Here is a 17,082-nt window from a genome sequence, read left to right as displayed (position 1 = left end):
AGAATCTAGTGATTCTTGGAAGATTATTACTACACTGGCCCAATATCCACTGTCGCCTCTCTTTTACACTTTATTAAGCTGAATGAAATTTTTGGTATCATCTTTAATATTATTGGCTAGCTTACTTTCATATTCCATTTTTATCTTCTTACTGACTTTTTTTAGTTACATTCTGTTGGTTTTTAAAAGATTCCCAATATTTTTTCCTCTATTACATGCCCCCTCTGGCTCTTATGTTGGCTTTGACTTATTTTGTTAACCACGGTTGTGTCATCTTTCCTTTATAGTACTTCTTCCTCATTGGGATGTGTACATGTCCTGTGCCTTCCAAATTGTTTCCAGAAATTTCTGCCATTGCTGCTCTACTGTCATCCCTGCCAGTGTTCTTTTCCAATCAATTCTGGCTAACTCCTCTCTCATACTTCTGTAATTCCCTTTACTCCACTGTAATATTGATACATCTGACTTCAGCTTCTCCTTCTCAAATTTCAGGGTGAATTCAATCATATTATGATCACTTGCTCCCAAAGGTTCTTTTACCTTAAGGTCTCTGATCAATTCTGGTTCATTGCACAGCACCCAATCCAGAATAGCTTTTCCCTAGTGGGCTCAACTATGAGCTGCTCTAAAAAACCACCTCATATGTACTCTAGAAATTGCTCCTCTTGGAATTCAGCACCAACTTGATTTTCCCAGTCTAGCTGCATATTGAAATCACACATGACTATTGTAACACTGCCCTTATGGCATGTATTTTCTATTTCCTGCTGTAATTTGTAGTCCACATCTTTGCTACTGTTTGGGGTTCTGTGTATGTCCCGTCAGGGTCTTTATACTCTTGCAGTTCCTTAGCTCTATCCACAAAGATTCAACACCTCCTGATCCCTATGTCACCTCCTCTAATGATTTCGTATTTTACCAACAGAGCAATGCAGCCCCCTCTGCCTTCCTCAACCTTTCCAAAATGCCGCGGTGCCTAGATGGATCAAACCTTGCTCCAAGTTTAGGTGGGCGCTCTCTGAAACAACTCCACTTCACTTGCTCTAACTTTGTTTCTGAAGTTTCAACTCCTGCACTTATCTCCAAATTCTCCTGGAACATGATTCGACCTCGCTCCAACTCCTGCATACCTCAACCCTCAGATATGCTTCACTTGGCTCTTCACTGTTTGCGGTGATCATTTACCACAATCTTCCACATAAAACATGTTATTAATAGAGTATTTACTCAAACTGCATGCTTTGAAAACCATCACTAAGCTGTCGCCCACCTTCAGTAGTGCCATCTTAAACCAGAAGCAAAAGGGAGGAAGGAATCAATGCTGATGGGAGAGGATCAGCAGTGCAGAACAGCCTCATGTGAAACACAGGCTTCGTGAAACAAATGGCCAGTTTCTGTGCTGCGGCAGAATGTAATTTCTTGCAATTAGTAGGCTTCATTCTTCATAAAGTCTTATTTTAATTGACTCCCATTGCAATCTTGTCTTGAAAATTATTATTCAACATTTATTGATTTAAATGGTCAATTAATGGGTCATGTCTGGATGATTTGACTTTGGTTTGCAAGTATCCTTTCATTCTGTTAATGTGCTAAACTACTGGAAGTACGGAGGTGGTTTTAAAACACTCAGAGGCTGTTTGGGAAACTGCCTTAATGGAGGATGTCATAGTTTGTCAATAGACGCCAAGGCCAAACTGCCATTAAAGCCAGCAGCCATGCCTGCGGGTTTTGGCATCAGCCTGCCTACGACTGTTGAGAGCTGGCCCCTGTGGGCTTCAGGAAGCCAAGTGCAGACCTGTGCCATCTGTTAGACGCCTGGCTGAGGCAGCCAACCTTATTGCTGGTGGCAATCAAGGTCACGTCCTCCTTTAGCGTTACTGCTTCCTTGCATTCGATCTCAGGGGTTATAGGTCGAGCTAGTACCACATCAAGCAGCTCAGTTCGGCAGGGCCCTTTTCCTTTGAACAGCAACAGTTAGATAGGTTTTTCCACAAGCACTGCATCCTAGTTCAGTTCTGCAATGAATTCATTCTTTGGCTATAAGATACTGCGCACCACATAGGACTTTTCTAATAACGTTACGAATGAGGCTCTTAATAAGGTAAGTCATTAGTGTCTTATTGTGTAAGTAACAACATGAAATTGATTTTAACAATGAACAATTGCCTTTTACCTGCTTTCAAATCTCAGCTTTTTATGTAAATTCATCATAACTATGAGGTAATAAATCTTAATAAGTTTTCAGAACATCGCTAAATCTAGGAGATGTAAAGTCTGGTAAGGCAAGGTTCATATGCATAACAACCAAAAATTTGCATACTTCACACACAGAACATTCACACCTCTCAGTGGTGATTCGTATTACAAGGAGGCTTCAATGATCAAAGAATATTTGCATGCTATTTCGCGGTAAAAATATCCAAATTGTGTGCCAGAACACTACAAAATAACGCCTGTTCAAATTATAGCTTGAAATAGCACTGTACCACCAAGGTATCACTAGCTATAAATAATATTATGAAGCTAGCTTGAGCTAAGATTATATTTTGAATGTGATATTATGGTTGTTTTGTTGATAACACCGGAGTAATATGTTAAGATTTTCTGGTTTGACTTTATGCGGAGAAAATACTAGATATTTCTGAACCTGAAATCAAATCATTAGAAAGCGGTGACAAGGGGTTAGAAGGTGCTGAATCATTGTGGACAGAGCTAAGTGTTGGTGCGTGGCCAAGTGGTTAAGGCGTTCGTCTAGTGATTTGAAGTTCGCTAGTTCGAGCCTTGGCTCAGGCAGCGTGTGTGTCCTTGAGCAAGGCACTTAACCACACATTGCTCTGCGACGACACTGGTGCCAAGCTGTATGGGTCCTAATGCCCTTTGCTTGGACAACATCAGTGGGATGGAGAGGGGAGACTTGCAGCATGGGCAACTGCTGGTCTTCCATACAACCTTGCCCAGGCCTGTACCCTGGAAACCTTCCAAGGCGCAAATCCATGATCTCGTGAGACTAACGGATGCCTTTAAAAAAAAGAACTAAGTAACTGTAAGAAAAAAAAAGACCCTGATGGGAGTTGAAACAGTAGTAAGGATGAAATCTACAAATTACAATGGGAGATAGAAAATGCATGCCAAAAAGGCAATGTTACAATAGTTATGGGGGTTTTCAATTTGCAGGTAGATTGGGAAACTCAGTTTGGTGCTGAATATGAAGAGGGGGAGTTCTTAAAATGCCTACAAGATGGCTTTTTAGAGCAGCTCATGGTTGAGCCCACTAGGGGATCAGCTTTTATGGATTGGATCTTGTGTAAGGAATTTGAATTTGTTAGAGAGCTTAAGGTAAGAGAACCTGAAGGGGAAAGTGATCATAACATAATTGAATTCCCCCTGAAATATGAGAAGGAGAAGTTAATGTTGGCCAGAATTGATTGCAAAAGAACACTGGCAGGGATGATGGTAGAACAGTAATGGCTGGAATTTCTGGAAACAATTCAAAAGCTACAGAATATATACATACCAAAGAGAAAGACATATTCTAAAGGAAAAATGACACAACTGTGGCTAACAAGAGAAGTCAAAGTCAACATAAATGCTAAAGAGCGGGCATATTATAAAGAAAACATTAGTAGGAATTTAGAGGATTGGGAAGCTTCTAAAAACCAACAGACGGCAACTAAGAAAAGTCATTAAGAGGCGAAGATGAAATATAAAAGAAAAATAGCCAAAAAATATTAAAGAGGACACCAAAAGTTTCTTCAGACACCTAAAGTGTAAAAGAGAGGCAAGAGTGGATATCGGACCACTGGAAAACGATATTGGAGAGGTAGTAATGGGGGACAAGGAAATGGTGGATGTACTGAATCAGTATTTTGCATCTGGCTTCACTGAGGAAGATACTAGCAGTATGGTGGAGGTTCGAAGTATCAGGGGTCATGAAGTGTGAGAAGTTAACATTTCTAGAGAGAAGGTTCTTGGCAAACTGCAAGGTCTGAAGATAGATAAATCACCTGGACCAGCTGGTGTAAAACCCAGGGTTCTGAAAGAGGTGGCTAAAGAGATTGTGGTGGCATTAGTAATGAACTTTCAAAGAATCACTAGATCTGCAATGGTTCTGGAACACAGGAAATTTACAAATGTCAGTCCACTCTTCAAGAAGAGAGAGAAGCAGAAGAAAGGAAACTATAGTCCTGTTAGTCTGACCTCAGTGGATGGGAAGATGTTGGAGTTGATTATTAAGGATGAGGTCTCAGGTTGCTTGGACAGATTTAGTAAAATAGGCTGATGTCAGCATGGTTTCCTCAAAGGAAAATCTTGCCTGACAAATCTGTTGGAATTCTTTGAAGAAATATCAAGCAGGATAGACAAAGGAGAATCGGAGTCGGAGACAAGTGTGATTTCGGAGTCCTTGTGCAGGATTCCCTAAAGGTTAATTTGTAGGTGGAGTCTGTGGTGAGGAACAGAAGTGCAATGTTAGCATTCATTTCAAGAGAACTAGAATATACAAGTAGGATGTAATATTGAGACTTTATAAAGCACTGACGAGGCCTCACTCGGAGTATTTTAAGCAGTTTTGGGCCCCTTATCCTAGAAAGGATATGCTGAAACTGAAGTGGGTTCAAAGGAGTTTCACAAAAATGATTCCGGGACTGAATGGCTTGTCATATGAAGCGGGTTTAATGGCTCTGGACCTGTATTCACTGGAATTCGGAAGAATGAGAGGTGACCTATTTGAATGGTAAAAGGCCTTGACAGAGTGGATGTTGAAGGGATGTTTCCTATGGTGCGGATTTCCTTTCAGACCAGAGATGAGGAATTTCTTTAGCCGGAGAGTGGCGAATGTATGGAAGTATTTGCCACAGGCAGCTATGGAGGCCAAGCCTCTATGTATATTTAAGGCAGAGGTTGATAGGTTCTTGATTGGTCAGGGCATGAAGGGATATGGGGAGGGGGCAGAGGAAAATCGGAACAACCGTGATGAAATGGTGGATCAGTCCCAGTGGATCAAATGGCCTAATTCTGCTCCCATATCTTATAGTGGTTTTATAATACAATGAACTGCCAGATGTGCTGTCCTCTAAAATTTGAATAAAAATGTCACAGTATGGTGACGTGAAGAGCAGTCAAAGCCTTCAGAGTCATGCACCAGGTAGTGTATACACTGTAAGTCAGAAATGCTAACTGAATAAGAGACTGATAACACAAACTAAAATCTCACTGTATGTTGGAGTGGGCATTTAGCTCGGGTGGGGTTAGGGCGAACTACTCAACAGATCTGGTGAGCCTGCTGTCTCTCTGTGCTGTACTGGCCTAAAAGTATGTACTGCTTACATTATGCCATTCTCAAATTGCAGAGCAAGTAGGTGTACAAAGAGTGACCATCATTAGGGGTTGGCTTGGTAGTGTATGAGTTAGTGTAACACTGTTAGAGCATCAGCAACCAGGTTCAATTCTGCTGCTGTCCGTAAAGAGTTTGTACACTCTCCCCGTGACCGCATGGCATCTGGTTTGCTCCCACATTCCAAAGATGTACAGGGAGTTAGGTTAATTGATCACATGGGTGAAATTGGGTGTTGCAGGCTGATTGGGTTGACAAGGCCGACACTTCTAAATAATATCTTCACTTAGAGCTCTCAGGAGAGGGACGGGCTGCTTGCTGATCATGACGCTTACTCATCTGTGCCCTGAACTGAGGCTGCGGCCTGCAACTAAAAGGCTCTTGGATTGGCTGTGACTGGCTTCGTGGCTGCAAACTCATCTTTGTGAACTTCAGTTCTGGATGATATTTGCTTACTTTTATTGTTTGCACAATTTGTTTTTTTTCTCTCTCTGCATACTGGGTGTTTGACAGTCTTTCTGTAATGTGTTCTACTGGGTTTCTTTAGTCAAGGACTTCTGGTCAACATGGCGTCTGTGTCCAATGCTCCTTTGGTCGACATCTTCTGGATAGATTATGAAACCATATATTTCACTTCTTTTACGTCTTTTACATTTGTTCCTCAACTTGAATGTGACTCTGGAACTGTTGAAGCCTGTGATTTTGCAGTTTGGAGATCGTTTCCAGCGCTCTGCAGTCTTCATGAGGTTTTCAGGAGACAGAGGCAGTGTGTGCAAACCTCATGAAGGGAAGGCTGAAAGCTTATGTTCAACCCTATTTCACTGATTAAAGCTTCCTTTGTTTACCGATTAAAACGTTGAGGGAGATAGAGACATCGAGGCAAATGTGGAAGGTAAGTGCCAGCTGCCTGCTTATCGTTTGCTGGTGGGATTGCTCTGCTATTGGAGGGGGGAGACTGCCATTTGATTGCTGGGAGACCACTCTGCTGCTGGAGAGGGAAGACTGCCTTTTGATCGCTGGTGGGATTGCTCTGCTATGGAGAGGAGAGGCTGCCTTTTGATCTCTGGTGGGATTGCTTTGCTACGGAAAGGGAAGAATGCCTTTTGATCTCTGGTGGGATTGCTTTGCTATGGAGAGGGAAAGGCTGCCTTTTGATCGCTGGTGGGATTGCTCTGTTATGGAGAGGGAAGAATGCCTTTTGATCGCAGGTGGGATTGCTCTGCTATGGAGAGGGAAGAATGCCTTTTGATCGCTGGTGGGATTGCCCTGCTGCCGGAGAGGAAAGCCTGCTTTTTGATCGCTGGTGGGATTGCCCTGCTGCCGGACAGGAAAGCCTGCTTTTTGATCGCTGGTGGGATTGCTCTGCTACGGAGAGGGAAAGGCTTGCTGCTGTGCCTGGACTATGTTACCTAGCTTTTCTGCATTTTGAATATGGACTTGGACTATTGACATTCTTTTTCAGATGTGGTCTTTTTATATTCTTTGCTTTTCGCTTGATCTTTCCGATTTTTATGTGCAGGGGAGGGGATTTGGTGGAGGGGGGGGATCGACGTGCCTGTTCCATTTTGTTCATTTTCTTTGTACGGGGAGGAGGGGATTTGGGGGTTAATGATCGTGCTGCCGTTCTTTTCTTTCTTGGGTTTTGTGGCTATCTGGAGAAGAACAATTTCAGAGTTCTATACTTTGATAATAAATGAACCTTTGAACTTTTGCTTTGTGGCTGCCTGTAAGGTTGTACATAGTATACATGCTTTGATAACAAATGTACTTTGAATTTCTTAATTACTCTACAATCACTGAAGATGTTCGTGGAAAGTGTTCAACTTACAGGCAAACTCCCAAACTTTTAAATAGGCACATGGATGTTAGAAATATGGAAGGCTTTGTAGGAGGGAAGGTTAGATTGATCTGATAGCAGATAAAAAGGTCAGTATAACACCATGGACCGAAGGGCCTGTGCAGTGCCGTAGTGTATTATGTTTTAAGTTTACAGTTTCAAACCGTGGAGTGGAGAAGGCAGATTTGATTAGAAGAATGAAGTCCACATCATCTCCTATGTAGATCGAAAAGTATTTTGGGCATATACATAAATAAGTTTCAAACACAAGGAATGTGTTGCACAGGTTGAGTCACACTATACACTTGCACACTCACACCAATGAGGAAATACACAGGCGGATGGCAAAGTCACTTACTGCACTGTCATTCTTGCGACGGACTCCAGGTAACAGTACCCTGCAGCGGTGAAGTTGTCTTTATACCTACTCATCTCAATGGCTTCTAGCCACTCTCCCACCGAGTCAAAGCATGGGAATGCTGCAAAGTTTTGGTCCATGAGGGGAATATGCAAGTTTTGAGGTCTGCTGGTCAAAACAAAAGAGGTGAGATCAATAACGAATCCCTGTAATAGAAAGGAGAGTTTTTCAGTGGTCCCTGAACATTGCAAAGAGGATAGTGCAATAATTTCTGCCATTTGTAACTCTTCCATTCCCAGCAGTGTTGCTTGTAGGTTCTGGTTTAAAATATTCCATCATCTACTGTCCTATTTTGCCTCCACTTATGATCTCCTGGCCTCTGCAGCTATTTTCACTCTTTCCTCCTCCATCTGCCTCCTCACCTGGATTCAACTTACCACTTGCCACCTCTTGCACCACACCTGATTATCTTCCCTCAGAATGTAAGTCAAGATCAAAGGTTCCCAACCTTTGTTAATGGTCAGGTTCCATGGCACAAATAAGTTTGAGAACCCCTGGTCTAGATGATGAGTACCAACCTGAACTACTGACTCTCCATTTCCCTCCACAGATACTGGCTAATTTGCTGAGATCTTCCAGTATCTTGTTTGCTGCTTTAAGTCAACAACGTGGTTATGTTAAACACAAGAGATTCTGCAGATGCTAGGAATTCAGAGCAACACACGGAATGCTGGAGGAACTCAGCAGGTCAGGTAGAATTTATGGAGGCTAGATGCAGGAAGATTGTTCCTGATGTTGGGGAAGTCCAGAACGAGGGGCCACAGTTTGAGGATAGAGAGGAAGCCTTTTAGGACTGAGATTAGGAAAAACTTCTTCACACAGAGAGTGATGAATCTGTGGAATTCTCTGCCACAGGAAACAGTTGAGGCCAGTTCATTGGCTATATTTAAGAGGAAGTTAGATATGGCTCTTGTGGCTACGGGGGTCAGGGGGTATGGAGGGAAGGCTGAGGCGGGGTTCTGAGTTGGAGGATCAGCCATGATCATAATAAATGGCGGTGCAGGCTCGAAGGGCCGAATGGCCTACTCCTGCACCTATATTCTATGTTTCTATGTTTCTATGAATAAACAGTCCACACTAAGGTAGGAGGAAAACAGAGGACCAGGAGAAACCCATGCAGTCACAGGAAGAATGCACAAACTTCACACAGACAAGGTCAGAAGGGAACATGTTTGCTGGGGATGTGAGACAGTTGTTCTATCTGCAGCACCTTCAATTTGAATACCACAAACACTCAACTGGTTCACTAATGGCCTTCCGGGGGGAATCTGCCAACCACCCCAGGACTGGGCCGTATAAGGGCTGAGACCCTTATTTGCTTTACGTGGTTACGTTGCTGGGGTGGTAATTATCTTGCCTGACAAGCCTGAAAAAGAAAAAGATCACTCAAATGAAGCCTAAGTTTTAAACTTGCAAAAGTCTGGAAATTTGAAAACATACATGCAGATTCTTTGCTTTGGTTACATTGATGACTCCAGCTGAAAATTAATCCCATTTTAAAAAAATGTTCTGCAATTGTACATTGGTCACACAGAAAATCTGCACTGATCCACTCAATTGGGAAATATCCTAAAATGTAATTTGGAAGAAATATTTCATGATATATTAAAAGTGATGGCTTGTTAACGTTTGATTAACACAGTTCAAGATGGGATTATTGCAAAATGATAAGCGTTTTATACCAGAGCAGGAATCCACCATCTGTGACAAATCCTATTTTAATATATATTCAAGTGAAATGGACCTATTTTCGGGTTAGAATGTGGTGCAGTCATCTGCTCTAAGCAACTGCAAGATAAAATATTCAATTTTAAAAAATTAAATAACTATACTGAAAAACTCCCCTTTTCTTTAATGCCTCCTCAATTTAATGAGTGCAAACTGCAGAAGCCAAAAGAGAATAATTTATTCTGAGGTGTTTAGACAATGCCATGAACAAGCTAGCTTCTGATGTAGCCCAAAAGTTATCGCAAAGACCCTGAAACCTCAAGCTTTGTTAAAGACAATAAGTACCTACAATTTGGTGAGCTTTTGAGTTGCTTATGCTGATACGAGGGGAATCGCGCAAAAGAAAAGTAACCACAAACTCTCAAACACGAGGAAATCTGCAGACGCTGAAATTTCAAGCAACACACATAAAAGTTGCTGGCGAACACAGCCGGCCAGGCAGCATCTCTAGGAAGAGGTTAGTCCTCTTTCAGTTAGTCCTGACGAAGGGTCCCGGCCCAAAATGTCGACTGTACCTCTTCGTAGAGATGATGCCTAACAAACTCTCAAATCAGGTTTTTGTCAAAGTGTCAGCAACCTATTTCAAATATTTCCTCAGGACACGGGACGTTCAGCCTATTGAGTCGAAGCTTAATTTTAAAGTAATTCCATCAATCCGTTCCCACCTATTTTGTCAAATATGCTTATGAACATTACATTGACTCTCCTGCCAAAAGCATGCACACTGGAGACAATCTATACTACTTAGAACATGGGTGGAAATGGAGGACCAGGAGAAACCCACGCAATCATAGGGGGACCGTGCAAACTTCACACTGGCAAGGCCAGAAGTTAACCTGTTTGCTGGAGGTGTGAGCCAGTTGCTCTTCCTGCAGCACCTTCGACTTGAATGCCACAAACACGCAACTGGTTCACTAATAGCCAACTCCTGAGGACCTCCAGTTGCATCTTTGCGATTGACTCTTAAACACCTTCTGCATTGCATCTTCCCAAAGGAATTTGTAGCGGGTAATGACTGGGTAATAATTGAATAAAGACAGGCTGTGTTGAGTGAAAACGTCAAAGAGTTTGTCTGTCTCAAGTTTGCTCTATGTTTGTGAAACTTGTATTTATTGGGATACCTTGCCGGTTTCATTGGACTTCGCCCAGACCCAGAAATCGCGATTGGTGCCAAAGACTCAAGGGAGGTTTCACGAGTGAGTAGGAATTTGGAGTACCCTCAACAACAGCCACAATCAAGTGGTGACTAAAAATCGAGAGCCCTGAAATCTTTGTGAATTGCTATGTAGTATCTAGTGCTTTCTGTTTCTATGGTAATAAATTAGGCTTAAGTTACAATGCTATGCTTGTTAGCTTATTACCACATCTCCTGATCACTCAAAATATTGGCTCTAATAAATCCAGCCCATTACAGCCACACATCCTTGAGGATGAGGGGAAGAGGAGAAGGAGGAGCAAGACGAGGACAATGTTGAGGTCAGGAGTAAGTTGATCACATTGACAAATGGGCATGAGGATTAATGCAACACACATCAAAGTTGCTGGTGAACGCAGCAGGCCAGGCAGCATCTGTAGGAAGAGGTGCAGTCGATGTTTCAGGCCAAGACCCTTCATCAGGACTAACTGAAGGAAGAGTGAGTAAGGGATTTGAAAGTTGGAGGGGGAGGGGGAGATCCAAAATGATAGGAGAAGACAGGAGGGGGAGAGATAGAGCCAAGAGCTGGACAGGTGATAGGCAAAAGGGGATACGAGAGGATCATGGGACAGGAGGTCCGGGAAGAATGACGGGGGGGGGGGACCCAGAGGATGGGCAAGAGGTATATTCAGAGGGACAGAGGGAGAAAAAGGAGAGTGAGAGAAAGAATGTGTGCATAAAAATAAGTAACAGATGGGGTACGAGGGGGAGGTGGGGCCTTAGCGGAAGTTAGAGAAGTCGATGTTCATGCCATCAGCCTCCAACCTGATGGCATGAACGTTGACTTCTCTAACTTCCGCTAATGCCCCAGCTCTCTCTCGTACCCCAAACATTATTTATTTATATACACACATTCTTTCTCTCTCTCTCTCCTTTTTCTCCCTCTGTCCCTCTGACTATACCCCTTGCCCGTCCTGTGGCTTTTTTCCCTCCCTCCCCCCTTTTCCTTCTCCCTGGGCCTCCTGTCCCATGATCCTCTCATATCCCCTTTTGCCAATCACCTGTCCAGCTCTTGGCTCCATCCCTCCCCCTCCTGTCTTCTCCTATCATTTTGCATTTCCCCCTCCCCCTCCAACTTTCAAATCCCTTACTCACTCTTCCTTCAGTTAGTCCTGACGAAGGGTCTCGGCCTGAAACGTCGACGACACCTCTTCCTACAGATGCTGTCTGGCCTGCTGCGTTCACCAGCAACTTTGATGTGTGTTGCTTGAATTTCCAGCATCTGCAGAATTCCTGTTGTATGAGGATTAATGCTCTGCTTTAGAATAACATGACACAGATAGCAAATGTAATAACATTAACCATTGTTCCCTTCCACATTTGCATTGAAATAATATTGAGAAATTTGGTCTTAGTTATCCAAAGTATCTTTGAAAGCAGAAGGGTTTCATCTGCAGTTGGAATATGGTGAGCAGTTTTAGGCCCTTTATCTAAGAAAGGATGTGCTGGCATTGGAGAGGATCCAGAGGAAGTTCATAAGAATTATCCCAGGAATGAAAGAGTTAACATACGAAGGGAACTTGATGGCTCTGGGTCTGTACTCACTGGAATTTAGAAGAATGGGGGGAGGGCATCTCATTGAAATTGATCAAATGTAGAAAGGCCTAGGTATGAAGGTGGATGTATAGAGGATGTTTCCTACAGTAGAGGAGTCTAGGACCACAGGGAACAGTCTCAGATACAATGAGAATGAATATCTTTAGCAAGAGAGTTAAAGGTTCTTGAATATTGTGTGGAGAAGGCAAGAGAATGGAGTTGAGAGGGTAATAAATCAGCCATGATGGAATTGCAGAGCAGAATAAATGGGTAGAGAGGCTTAATTCTGCTACTCTGTCTTATGGCTTTGAACAGTCCTGCAGATCATAGTGGCAATGAGGGCCACTCAGAATGATGAGAAACACTAGCAAGCAATATTGTACAAAAACCTTTCAAAGGAGAGTGCCTCAGCTGGCCAGAAACCTAAATTCAGAGCTTTAGGATCAAGCTTGCAGACATCAGAGAGAAATTAACTCAATAACATTTTTTTGTGTTTTAATTTGAAGATCGGATGTTTGGAACCGTAATAAATAGAGCACTGTTAAATCCCACGAGCAGCTGAATTACTTTACTCGCTGTTCAACAGAGCAGTTGTTAAGATTTAGACAGAAGGATTCAAAGGAAGCTAGGTCACATACAAGAGGAAGAAAGGATTACACTTATAGATCTGGATGATGAAGTACTGGAGAAGGCTTGAGTGGTAAATAAGCATCATCATAAACATTAGGACTTCTAGGGCATTTCTCAAATTGATCAGCATACCCCCGGGGTTAGTCGAACAAGTTGAAAGGCTTAAAAACTGCAAGAGATACTAAGACTTCGTACAAAGGGTAAACAAGAAAATTTCAAGTATTACACTAAATAAATCATGAACAACCACATCAGTTGTTACTTTGCAATCAATACTAAACTTCTTGTCCGGCATTCTGCTGTTCATCACATATTAACCCTCTGCTGACACCAGCACCAAAAAAGCACAGAGAGTGTTGCAAGTGGCAATCTTTGGGTACCCCCGCTGGCAATTTCTGTTTGAGCTGCAGCATGTTAAGAACCGCAATGTTTTTGATTGTCATGGGAGAGGGATAGAACACATTATGCCTGCAATATTTATTATTGGAGGTGAGCATCTGGGGCAGAAATTACCAAGGGAGAAAATGGACACCTTGAATTGACCACCAGGAATAATGACTTTGTTGGAATACTATACAGCAGCATAAGGTTATAAGACCATAAGGTATAGGAGCAGAATTAGTCCATTTGGCCCATCGAGTCTGCTCCGCCATTTCATCACAGCTGATCCAATTTTCCTCTCAGCCCGAATCCCATATCATCTCATGCCCTGACCAATCAAGAATCTATCTACCTCTGCCTTAAATATACATAAAGACTTGGCTTCCACAGCTGCCTGTGCCAAAGAATTTCACAGATTCACCACTTTCTGGCTGAAGAAATTTCTCCTCATCTCCATTCTAAAAGGACGCCCCTCTATTCCGAGGCTGTGTCCTCTGGTCTTAGACTCTCCCACAGGGGAAACATCGCCTCTATCAAGGCCTTTCAACATTCAATAGGTATAAGTTGCAGCCGGTTAAAGTATTGCTTTGCAGTCCCAGAAACCCATGTTCAACCCTCATTTCTAATGCTGTCTGTGTACAGTTTGCACATTCTCTCCTTGACTATGTGGTTTTCTGCCGCGTGCTCTGGTTTCCTCGCACAATCCACAGACATGCATTTTAGCATGTAATTTGGCCACTGTAAATTGCTCCTAGTGTGTAGATGAATGATAAAATCTGAGTGGGGTTGAACCAATATTGGAATATTGTAACATTTTTGTAAAATGGCTTAATGTAGAATGGGTTAATGTAAAATATATGATTGATGGCTACTGTGGGCTCAAAGGGCTGAATGGCCTCTTTCCATGATGCATCTCTCCAAGACTCATCCTTGTAGCCCTTTTCACTAGACATTTGACCAAGAGCACAGCAAGACTTCACCATCTGTTGATTTGGTGCATGTTGACTGACATCATCTAATAACCTTTGTGAATGAGCATTGATTAAGCATTTAGGACCACCAATGCATATCTGACAAGAGACGATGTGAACATCAAGTACTTATGGTTAGCAATCAACTTTTAATCGAACCTCTTAAAAACATTGGGCTGTCAGAATACACTTCTGACCCATTGTTTTTCAGACTGATCTTAGGTCATATTTAATCTCTTGAAAAAACTGGTGCCCAAGATGCAAGATAACATTGCTGGGAATGGACTATTCTTTCTATCTATATTGCTCCTTGGCAGTTTGATTTTTGGATGTGGGTGACTTAACCATCAGTCACCCCAAGATCGGGTAGTGCTTTGTTGCAATCCAAGGTAGAAATCCACAGAACTACACTGCAGATAAGCAAAATACACGGCCTTTCTCACACCCAAAATTGGAATAATACTGATTCATTGAGGCTGCTGACTGAAAGACTTCTGTAGTCGCTAAGATGTGGTCAGTTTACTGCATGTTTAATTGCGTTGATGATGATGGGAAATTCTCCAAACACTGTCCAATTTAACTCCAGAGCAGAACTTTCTGCCTCACAAACAGTGATCACTCAGATCAGTTCATTCAAGGCTAAATTAAAACTCCCAGAAATCAAGCAGTAATTGAAGAATCTCAAGTGATTAAGAAACTCAAAGCAATATTCTACATGTTGACTGATTTATATTTCTACAAATGACTTTGAATAAAAGGTAGTAAGATGTTTCCAAATTAGCTTCAATTGGCATAATGTGCACTTTGTCATTTCTGAGACAGACGTTACACTTGCAAGTCAACACATGCAAAATTGTGGAGGAACTCAGCAGGCCAGGTGGTACCTGTGGAAAAGGGTAAACAGTTGACATTTCGGGCCGAGACCCTTCATTGGCGCTGCCTGGCCTGATGAGTTGCTCCAGCATTTGCTTGTATTGCTTTAGTCATAGTCATAGTCATAGTTATACTTTATTGATCCCGGGGGAAATTGGTTTTCGTTACAGTTGCACCATAAATAATAAATAGTAATAGAACCATAAATAGTTAAATAGTAATATGTAAATTATGCCAGGAAATTATGAAATAAGTCCAGGACCAGCCTATTGGCTCAGGGTGGCTGACCCTCCAAGGGAGGAGTTGTAAAGTTTGATGGCTACAGGCAGGAATGACTTCCTATGACGCTCTGTGCTGTATCTCGGAGGAATGAGGCTCTGGCTGAATGTACTCCTGTGCCCAACCAGTATATTATGTAGTGGATGGGAGACACAGACTCGTAGACTTCCAGCATCAGCAGACTTTCTCATTTGCACGCTTGCAAGTGCCAGCTCAGATGCTGTCAAGCCGAAGCTAATGGTAAATTTATTTATTTATTTATCGAGATATGGCATGGAGGAGACCCTTTCAGCCCTCTGAGCTGCACTGCCCAGCAACTCTTGATTTAACCCTAGCCTAGTCATGTGTGGGCACGTGGCCAAAGTGGTTAAGGCATTCGACTAGCTACCTGAAGGACGTGAGTTCGAGCCCCAGCTGAGGCACGTGTTGTGTCCTTGAGCAAGGCACTTAATCACACATTGCTCTGCGACGACACTGGTGCCAAGCTGTATGGGTTCTAATGCCCTTCCCTTGGACAACATTGGTGTCGTGGAGAGGGGAGACTTGTAGCATGGGCAGCTGCTGGTCTTCCATACAACCTTGCCCAGGCCTGTGCCTTGGAGAGTGAAGACTTTCCAGGCGCAAATCCATGGTCTCGCAAGACTAACGGATGCCTTTATTATTATAATCATGGGAGAATTTACAATGACCAATTAACCTATCAACTGATACTGTGGGAGGAAATCGGAATAACCCATGTGGACACAGGGAGAAAGGACAAACTCCTTACAGGCAGCGGCGGGAATTGAACTCAGGTTGCCTGAAATGTAAAGTGTTGTGCTAACCACTGCACTACCGTGCCACCCTGATTAGGGATTCACAATAGGACATTAATGGCAATCTCTGAACGTAGTTCAATTTCCAAAAGTAGTTCTACAATCTCCAGCCCAAGGCTGTGAATCAACAGGACAACTCTTCTTGGTTTGATTGAGTGGTAAACTAGAAACTCAGTGGAAAATCCCAAGGCTCTAGTTGGCACTTACCTGACACAGCCGTTTGGGATGTTTTTCAAGGTGTCAGGACTGCGCCCCATCTTGTTTAGGATGCTGACGATCTGTGCAAATTTGGGCCTGTCATTGCGATCCTTCTGCCAACACTCCAGCATGAGCTGGTGCAGCCGAGATGGGCAGTTCATCGGCGCAGAGAGACGGAACCCTTCCTCCACTGCTTTGATCACCTACAAAGGCATTACAGCAAGAGTGAGCCATTGTTTCAAGGTGGGCACCCAAGAGTTGTAAAACTTTACAAGCTGTCATATAATGTTTAATCTCTGTCAAATCTACAATAATTCCACAATTTTGATGCTGCTGTAATGTTACAAGACTCCAGACCAAAATATATTTAGTAATGTTAATAATCAATTATGGATCATAATTAGTCTGGAAGATGGCAACAGAAAATTAGATTATGCAAGAAATATTTAAGGATAGCAAGCAGATCCATGAATGATGAAATATTATGTTCTGTCACTGAGTTTAAAAAATTCTCATCACACTTTTTGTTGAATACATGCCTGAATTGAATATTTACAATTACAACATTAAACTCACGTCTTGATTGGACATGTCCCAGTAAGGTCGTTCTCCGTAGGACATCACCTCCCACATAACAATCCCAAAGCTCCACACATCGCTTGCTGGGCTGTATCTGTGGTATTGGATGGCTTCAGGAGCTCCCCATAGGACCAAGGTCTTCCCGCCCTATTTCAGAAAGAGTTGCCAGATTCTAAGCCATTGAAATCTCCAATACCTGGTGAATAGCAGATCCTGCACTCAAACATCTTTTAACTTGGATGCAGAGGAAACTTGAAAATGCTCGAGCTCACTGAGAGGGGTTCTTAACTTATTTTACCTGGGGAGGATG

At 42.7% G+C, this 17,082-nt stretch overlaps 1 protein-coding gene across 1 annotated transcript in view; it reads right to left on the bottom strand.

The window, feature by feature from the left end:
• The window catches only part of LOC134338281 (ephrin type-A receptor 7-like), a 795,126-nt gene that overhangs the window by 5,515 nt on the left and 772,529 nt on the right, over positions 1-17,082 (bottom strand). The window contains exons 14-16 of the mRNA XM_063034005.1: positions 16,770-16,919; positions 16,203-16,396; positions 7,528-7,695 (exon numbers count right to left, since the gene is read on the bottom strand). Coding sequence (XP_062890075.1) covers positions 7,528-7,695; positions 16,203-16,396; positions 16,770-16,919 — 512 coding nt within the window. The remainder of the gene's footprint in view (positions 1-7,527; positions 7,696-16,202; positions 16,397-16,769; positions 16,920-17,082) is intronic.

This window comes from Mobula hypostoma, chromosome 26, assembly GCF_963921235.1.
Source record: "Mobula hypostoma chromosome 26, sMobHyp1.1, whole genome shotgun sequence".
NCBI lineage: Eukaryota > Metazoa > Chordata > Chondrichthyes > Myliobatiformes > Myliobatidae > Mobula > Mobula hypostoma.
This window is presented reverse-complemented; position numbering and strand designations above follow the sequence as displayed.